The sequence below is a fragment of the Theobroma umbraticum genome, unplaced genomic scaffold (assembly GCF_002168275.2).
Source record: "Theobroma umbraticum cultivar Fairchild unplaced genomic scaffold, ASM216827v3 scaffold_228.0, whole genome shotgun sequence".
Lineage (NCBI taxonomy): Eukaryota > Viridiplantae > Streptophyta > Magnoliopsida > Malvales > Malvaceae > Theobroma > Theobroma umbraticum.
Genome location: NW_018397274.1, coordinates 1,803,636 through 1,813,151, shown reverse-complemented (window position 1 = coordinate 1,813,151; position 9,516 = coordinate 1,803,636). Strand labels below are relative to the sequence as shown.

Genomic DNA, 9,516 nt, shown 5'->3' with positions numbered 1-9,516 from the left:
ATCCTTTACCTCTAGTTATTCTAAATTAATATTCCTTCCATCCCATTTTATTTGCTCCTTTTTATCAAATGGATTCGATTTTGACTATTATTTTTAATAAAATTATGAGGTTACAAATTTTTTAAAAATAAAATTTGTCTAAATTTCATACTTTTCAAAACATGGTTTTTGAGATTTTATTTTATATTAATTTAAAAAATAATGATGAAAAATAAACTTATTTTAATCTAAAAAAATCAATAAAAGATAAACAAAATGAGATAGAAAGAGTATTTTCGCCAAGTGCTGTGCCACTTGTCAAAACCATGGGTTGCCAACCAAGGCTCAGCATGTAGTGTAGGCCGGCACGTAAGTTAAAAAACAGAAACAACGCTCCGGATCTTCACTCTCAAAGCAGAAAGGCTGACCGACCGGACACCCACGCTTTGCCCATTTTTCTCCCAAAGCTTTGGCGCCACGTGCCTGTACTTGTGCCGCGCATTTGATTGGGAATTTTGTCATGCGCCGTCACGTTAGAAACGTTCCAAGATCCATCCAAAACCCGCCTGTCACGCATCTTCGGGTTTGGATATGTAGCCGTTTTGCGAGTTGCCCAACGGCCACGAAAGCGACCCTCTTAAAATGCCAAACCAACGCATATTTACTAAATTATCCTCACTTCACTTTCCCATTTTTACTTTTTGACCTTTTGTAAAACCCTTCTAATTAAATTTACCATTCTGAACTTATTTTATTAACTTAATTTTTATTATAATATTAATTTTTTTCATTTCAATTTCGGATAGTTAAATTTTATTGGGTTTTATGTACCTCAAAATTAGCAAGTAGAGTGAACATTTGATCACTTCAATCTTAAATTTTAAAAATTGAATTAATTGAATTCTCATAAAATAATCATTGATTTATTGATTCGATTTATTTTACTATTTTATTAGCAATTCATATTATATATTAAATGTTAATTAAAAAAACATTAATATTTATAATATATATTAATAACATTACATTTAATTATATTAAATATAAAATATATTTATATTATATATATAATATTTAAAATATATATATTACTAATGATTGATATTTCCATTGATTTGATTGTCAATTTTAAAAACTACAAATTAATCGAAATAATCGAATATACCAAATCAAATCACTAATTAAAATTATAATTTTTTGAATAATGGGAGAAAGGGGATTTTGATTTTTTCTTTTTAAATATAGAGATCATACACCAACTAATAAGTCAAATACTCATATGCACTAATTAAAATTGAAACTGAACAAACTAAATCAAATGAATCAAACAATTGATATATTTCATCAAAACCGATTAATACAGGCTCTTATTCTCACATAAAATCTATGGCATTGTAGCTCCATTAGACAAAAAAAAAAAGTTATATGGAAAGCCCTTTGAATCTATGTCTCACTAGCACACTTAAAAAATGGAAATCTTGTCAATTGTAAGGTTAACCTTAATGTAAGCTACTAATCACTATTATCATATATTCATAAAATTTATTCTATCATTTGATATCAATTAAGACTCATAAAATCGCAGACTTTTTTTCTTTCTGTGACTTATAACAATTATGTTAATAATATTCAGCTTTTCAAAAAAAAACTATTAATTAGTATGGTTAGAGTATCTGAATTATTTTTTGTGATAAATCCTTTGAAATGAAACCATTATTTCTTTTATTAAATTAAGCACTGCCTTTCATTAAGGGTCTACTTTGAAGTAGGACTATCAAATATGGAATGTAAGATAATGTAAGTTAATTACAATATTAGTACTTCTTGAATTAAATTTTGGTTTCTTATACTCATTTAATTTGGTTCAAATCTTATTTCAAAAAATATATTTGAAGTTTAAAACTATGAAAACCTTTTTAATTTAGTTTGATAATATTTTAAAATTTATACCATTAAAAATCAAATCCATTTTTTCTTTAGAAAAAATATAATTTTGGATAAAAATTCAAGGGTAATTTGGTCCTTGGAGAAAACAAAAAAGAGGGACACAAGATTGAAGTAAAGGTGAGCAAAACTAATTTAGACCAATTATCCATCCAAACCAAATGCAATTTGCGTAAAACAGTTCGATCTAATTTGTTTATTAGATTAATTGGTCCAAAATGTTTGGTCCAATTGGTGTTTTTGGTCAATTCTCAATTTTAAAATTTTTGGACCAATCCACCCAAAAAACCAAAGTAGTTTTTAATATATATATATATATATATTAATATATATAATTTTTTTATATATATCAAGAAGAATTGATAATAAACTTAATCAATAATTTACTTAAATATATTAGGGTATTATATGTACATATATAAATCATAATCATAGCAATTTAATATTAGTTATATATATATTTATTTATAAATTTGTATTAATATGAAATTATAAGTTATATATTTTAAATGATATAACTTATATGGTAATATTATAATATATGATAGTAATATCTTATATATTAATATATTATAATTATTACACTTTAGTAATGTTTCATAATATAAAATGTTATAAATATATATATAATTTTATAAATATATTATATATACATATATTTAATTTATACATAAACATTACTATAATTTATAATAAATTTTATTTATATGATCACACTTAATAACTTTATTAGTTATCACCTTAGATTTTATAATATATTATTTATAATTAGTTATTATTTATACAAACTGATATAAAACATTATAACACAAAACTTATGTTATTAATTTTATATCTATATTAAATAAAGTCATATATTATATACACATATATTTCATTTATACATAAGTATTACTATAACTTATAATAAATTTTATTTATATGATTACATTTAATAACTTTATTAATTATCATCTTAGATTTTATAACATATTGTTTATAATTAGTTGTTATTTATACAAACTTTGATATAAAACATTTTAACATATAATTTACATAATTAATTTATATATATAATAAAATATTATATATATTTAATTTATACATAAGTATTACTATAACTTATAATAAACTTTATTTATATTATTACACTTAACAAGTTTATTAACTATCACTTTAGATTTTATAACATATTATTTATAATTAGTTATTATTTATATAAATTTTGATATAAAACATTATAATAAATAAGTTATATCATTAATTTCATATATATATAATTATAAATAAAGTTTATAAATTTTAATATTATAATTTATAAAAAAAGATAAAATTTTGATGCATTAGTTCAAAATCAGATCAACTAAATCAATTCTGCATTTGATCGATTTATTTTTTTATTATATTTAATTATTTTTTAAAAACAATTGATCTGTTTTGTCCTAAAATATGATGTACTAAACTAATCAACCCACCCATTGACCCTAAGTTAAACTAGATTTTGACAGGCTACCTAAATTAAGAATTTTCAGTTGCACTAAATTGTATACATGGCAGTCTCTCAACAGCTCTCAACAAATGGCGACAGCTAAGGCGCCTCTCAAATTTCACCAAAATTATCAAACGTCTGCAAACTTGAAGCGCGTGCCCCACACAATCCATTTCTTGAAAGGGAAATTCTCAAATATCCACTTTTTATTGAAGAATTCTCTTAAATATTTAATTCTTGATCAAAATGAATTCAGTTTTAATGTTTTTATATGTGAAAATTTTTGTAACATTAACTTATTCAAAGGTTTAATCAATAAATCAAAAGTCCAAATATATCAATTTTATATATAAAAAATAACTTTTTAAGAAGTGAAAACTCTAGACGCCTGTGTTCAGCACTCTCCTTAAAGCACGTGAACCCAAAAAGCTTCACTTACCCCATGAAGCATTCCGTCAAGAGCTTTGAAAGCGAAACCCTAACCCACGTCCGGTCCACAACCCTTTCCCAACGGCCACTCTAAATAGCAACGATATAAACCCACCCCTAAAGTCCACCATTAATTACGATTCGCCCACTCTTCCTTTATATACCTCTTCTCGCCCCTCTCTAGGTTTGCCAAACTCACTCCAAAAATCACCGCTTAAAAAAAAAAAAAAAATTTAGAAAATGTCATTAACGACATCGAGAAGTAAATCGCACGGTTCACTGCTCTCCACGTATCATCATCCATCGCCGTCGATTTATTCCCACCATTCTTCGTCATCCTCTTCTTCCGCGTTCGCCTCTTCAAGCTCAAGCTTCGCTTCAAGATCCTCCACCTTCTTCGCACGTGCGACTTCTCCCACACGTGTGAATCTGTACGGACGAAGCTCTTCTCCGCAGTCATCACCGTCCGTCCGATTCTCCATCAACGATCGCCCGATATCTCCCGGACGTTCGATCTCCTTCAACAAGAACAACAATGCTGTGTCCACCGGGGTCCACCATCAGAGGAGTCGCACTTGTTTGTGTTCCCCTACGACGCACCCAGGCTCTTTCCGGTGCTCCCTCCACAAAGGATTGTCGTTGTCAAGAGATCATCATCATCATCAGAATAGTCGTCAACCGACGGCATCGTCATTTCACTCGAGCAGTGCATTGCATTTCAGGAGATCGGCGATGAAGAATTCGTTGGTGAGAATCGGAGGAGTGGAAGGAGAGTTGGTTAAGAGGGCCTTAACGGCTCTCATTAGGCCTTCTTCGCATCAGCAACGGCGCCGAGCCGCTTTTGAGCCGAGGCCCAGTCGGCTTTCTGTTATGTCTAAAGCCGATGATTTGTGAAGGTGTTAGGGCTTTTTAAACTGAGCTTTGATGGGATCGGAGGAGCTGGCTCAGTGTAACTCGGATGTTCTTGTGGTATTGATGGCTTTTTCTTGTAGGAGATGCGGATGAGGCAAAATTTTGTAAAGATTTTTTTAGTGGAAATTGAGTGTATTAAATCTTTCCTTTTGAAATCTTTTTCTACATTTGACAGATAAAAATATGAACATAGTTTGCTCTTTTATTTTATTTTTATTTATTTTTCTGTTTATATTTTAGGGAGGTGATGATTGTATGTAATTTAATTTAAGATTGATTTCTGCCCCAAATTCATTTGTTGATTTATATTTGCTTGTAATGTTCATTTTTAATTTTTCTTAATTTTCATTTTCTCCTAATTTTAGTGGAGATTATGAAAATTCTGTGCAATGGATTGACTGAATTTGGTAACTAGAATTTCATCAACGAAATATATATAAACGAATTAATTGAATTAATTTTAGGAAGAGATTATTTTAACAGAAACTATAATAATATATATTTCTATTTCATACATTGTTATTATATAAATTTTATATGCTATCATATTTCTAATAAATCAATTTAAAAATTTAATATTTTCAACAATAAATAAATATAATTTTAAAAATAGTTATTTTAAAAGACTTTTAAACTTTTACTTGTACATATTTATGAAGTGACATTTTGTGATTATGTATAAATATTTTTCACAATATATCAAATGTAAACTTAAAATAAATTCTTGAACTATATTAAAATTTGAGTTAATTAAATTTTGCATTAGTATTCTTTTCCAATCTAAATTCACTTTGGATAAAAATTGCCAACAAAATATAGAAATAATGAAATGGCTCAAGGTATATATGAAAAGGATTACATGCGACAAATTTCGAGAGAATGCAAAATTTTGATATAATTCAAGAGTGTATTTTATCATTATGCATATAATAATTAATATTGGTACATTCCTAATTATCATTGAGCTCAAGGGCGGAAGGAAATGCAATTATTTGGGTGGGGGGTGGAGTTGGGCTTGAATTTTTTAAAATATTTATTTTATATATATTATATTTTAATGGCTCTTTCCAAATTTTTAGAATTTTTTATTTATTATATTTTTTAAATAATACCTTCCAAAATTTAAGAAATTTTTTATTTATTATATAATTTTTAATGACTTCCTCAAAATAAACTTTTTATTTGATATTAATATAAATAATAAATAATAAATGATATGATACACCCTACTAACTTTATCTTAATTTAAGTTTCTTCACACATCTTTCTCTCTCTTTCTTTTCTCTTTTGTTTTTTTTATTTTTAATTTAATTTTTTTCTCTATAACCCACTATTAAAGCACACTTCATTCTTTAAAAGAGATTTATGAGTTTCTAAGTTTAAATAAGGAATGATAAGAACCACTCATCACCATTGTGTGAAATTAAAAGGTAAATTTTTTTATCTTCTTCTTTCTATTTATATTATTTAACTATTAATGCATTTAATTTTTTTTATAAAATCATGTATATCGTATTTAATTATTATATTTTATACATTATAATTTTATATTTAGTGCTTTAAATTTAAATAAAAATAAAATAAGAATATTATATGTTGGCTACACATTGATTAGGATATGGTTTTAGGTTTTTTATGTTAGTGGTCTCATGTGCTGCTATTCTTTTTGTTGTTGGGCGTTTTAGTTCTCTTTGAGCCGCCATCAAGTTTTTCAAGTGATTTTTTCTGTGTAATTGTATAAATTTTCACTTCCGTATCTAGTTTAGAAGTCTTTGATCAATAAGAAGTTTAATAAAAACACTTTTGAAAAAAAAAATTCAGGTTTTATTAAAGTATAAGTAAGTTGAAAATAATTGATAAATTCTTTAAAATAAAATATACAAATCATTCAAATAATTCTCCTACATTGAAGCCATTAAGCCTCAATACTTCAAATCATGAACAAGAGCAATATGAATTAAAACATCTTAAGCTCAATCTTGAAAAAATGGATGTTTTTCATGTAAAGCCCAATTTTTATAAAACTATTGCAAGTCTTTCTTTTCTTATTTCTTTTGATTTACTTGTTATATAAAATTATTATCTATTAAATTTTTTTTATTATTCCTCGAGTTCAATTTCTTAATTTTAAAAATTTTTAACCCTGAAACTTTTTTCGTCTTTGATCTTTCCAACAAAAGTTGGCTAGCTCTACCTTTGATTAAGTTAATCATGATTATGGTGAAATATTTGTTGCGATAATTACAAGGCAACAATACTTAATTCAAATTAATGTTAAAATATAGAATAACCCCTTATATTTAATTAGATTTATCATATGAGTTTATCTTTTTTATTCCAATCAATTGATTCCTTAATCAATTATTTATTATCAACTAAGCCTTTATATAACGAAAATTTTAACACTATTAGTTCTTTGTTGTCAATCGAGATAGATTTACAATGTGAAAATGATATGAAATGTCACGATGTCATATTTATTCTATGACATTTATTTCACATGGCAATTCTATCCTAATGGTCAGTGTTAAAATTTATGCATAATGCTTTGAAAAGTCTTTGAACCATTTAGGAAAATTCATACGAGTTTTTGTTTTTTATTGTGTTTAATCAAGTTTTTGAACTTTTATTTGGTTTAAATAAGTTGTTATGATTAATAGTCAATTAATTGTCATTAGTTGAAATATTATTTATCATTTTTATAATCACACAATGTTCATATAAAAGGTAAAAATGTCACGTAATCATATCATTATAGCACATCATCATCTATTATAATATGTCAACATGACATAAAATGACATATGATATTTTAACTAATAATAATTAATCATCTGTTAGTACTAAGAATCTATTTGACTCAAAATAAAAGAATAAGAGCTTAATTGAACAAATTAAAAGAATAAGTGCTTATTTGATATTTTCTGCATAATTCAAGGATTTTTTTAGATATTATGTTTAAAATTTATATCCAAATAAAAAGTTTAATTGATTATAAAGAAATTGTTTAAGAACTCTATTAATTATAATAGAAAGTTAATGACTTATACAATAGCTATTCATTTAAAGCCAAATCAATCCTTAATCCTTGTGTCATAGGAATTAGGGATGATTTAACTTTAATTAAGTTAGAAGGATACAAGCGGACGTGGTGTACTGTCTTTCATAGTTTTTTTTAATAGATAAGATATGATTAGTTGAAGATAAAAATTTAACAATTAATGTTTTCAATTTTTTTTATAGTTCCCATTAATAATTTATGAGTATGACTTTTGGCAATCAAACTTTTATAATTTTGACTTTTGGTACTTTTTAAATATTTTGTTGAACTAAATTTTTATATAAAAAATATTTGACAACTTCTTCATTCATGGATTTTAGAAAGTAGTTTTTATATTTTAATCACTAATATATTTAAAATTAAAAAGTATAATACTTCAAAAAGTTTATGAGTTAATAAAAAATATTTAAATAAGTATTTATTCTTTTATTACATTTAATTAAATTTTTTAATTTTTATTTTAAATTAAATAATTTTTTATAATTAATAATTAATTATTATTACTCAATATTTTATTTATCATTTTATAGGCATGTTAGCACCAAAGCAAGCCAACAATCTAAGTAGGGACAGAACAATAATTCACAGGTTAGTAGCCCAAACAAGCTAACAATCCACTCAACTGGACTTTTGTCTCGGGGGCTGAGCGTCCCTTGTCAATGGGCCCTCATAAGTTTTAAAATTTTTTGTATATTATATATTTTTTAATGAGCTACAAAATAATTTTCTATTAAATTATTAATATAATATATTACATATATATTTTTTAATGAACTCTTTAAAATAAGTTTTTATTAAATTTTTAATATAAATAAAAAGTAATAAAATGATCTTATAAATTCATTTAATTTTACCTTAACTCTTAAATTTTTTCCTTTTAAATTTTTTCACACCTCTTTCCATATCTTTTTTTTTATCTTTCTCTTCTCTTTTGTCATTTTTATCATGAAATTACAAAAAGGTAAATTTTTTTTATCTTTTTTTCTATTTATATTTATTTATTTGTTTCAATTCTATTATATTTGATCATATATTTTAAGTTTTTATAGATTTTTTTCATCAAAATTCTATGAATCATCAACTATATTCTCTTTTTTTGTTACGTAGTTTTATCTTTTACTTATCATATTTTTCTTTTAGATGTAATACTCTTAACTTTTTAAATTTTGATCGAAATTATACAAAAATTTATTAATTTTCAAAATAAATACTCCATATCACAAAAATATTCTCCACTGAGCATGTGTTAGTCAACTTGCTGATGTGGTAAAAGTAAGAAAACAATTTTATCCTTAATTAATTTTTATAATTTTTATCATATAATTGAATTGTTTTTTTATTAATTAAAAAAGCTTCCCATTTGAGGAGTGTCGAAGCTCCCATCAAGACTCCTTAAGGGAGCATCGGTGCTCCCCTGAGAAGCCCGATCAAAGCTCCCTCAAGGAGCATCAGTGCTCCCCTCACACCCTTTTTTTGGTGAGTCAGGGAGCATTGATCACTGCTCTCTATTTTTTTATTTTTTAAAATATAATAATAATTTTTTAAATTAATAAAAAAATAACATTTTAATCTTTTCATAATTTTTGTTAACAATGTTTATACTCTTAAGATGGAGTGTTCATTTCGAAAACTAACAGATTTTTATGTAATTTTGATCAAAACTTAAAGAGGTAAGGTTATTTGATCTTTTTATTTTTATTTTTATTATGTGTTTTCAATGATT

The 9,516-nt window shown here is 25.2% G+C and overlaps 1 protein-coding gene across 1 annotated transcript; it reads left to right on the top strand.

The window, feature by feature from the left end:
- The first annotated feature begins 3,843 nt into the window (after positions 1-3,843).
- On the top strand, positions 3,844-5,009 carry LOC110427222 (uncharacterized). Its single transcript, XM_021442696.2, has one exon. It carries the CDS (start codon positions 4,061-4,063, stop codon positions 4,712-4,714), a length of 654 nt encoding a protein of 217 aa, XP_021298371.1. The 5' UTR covers positions 3,844-4,060; the 3' UTR covers positions 4,715-5,009.
- Positions 5,010-9,516: the final 4,507 nt, after the last annotated feature.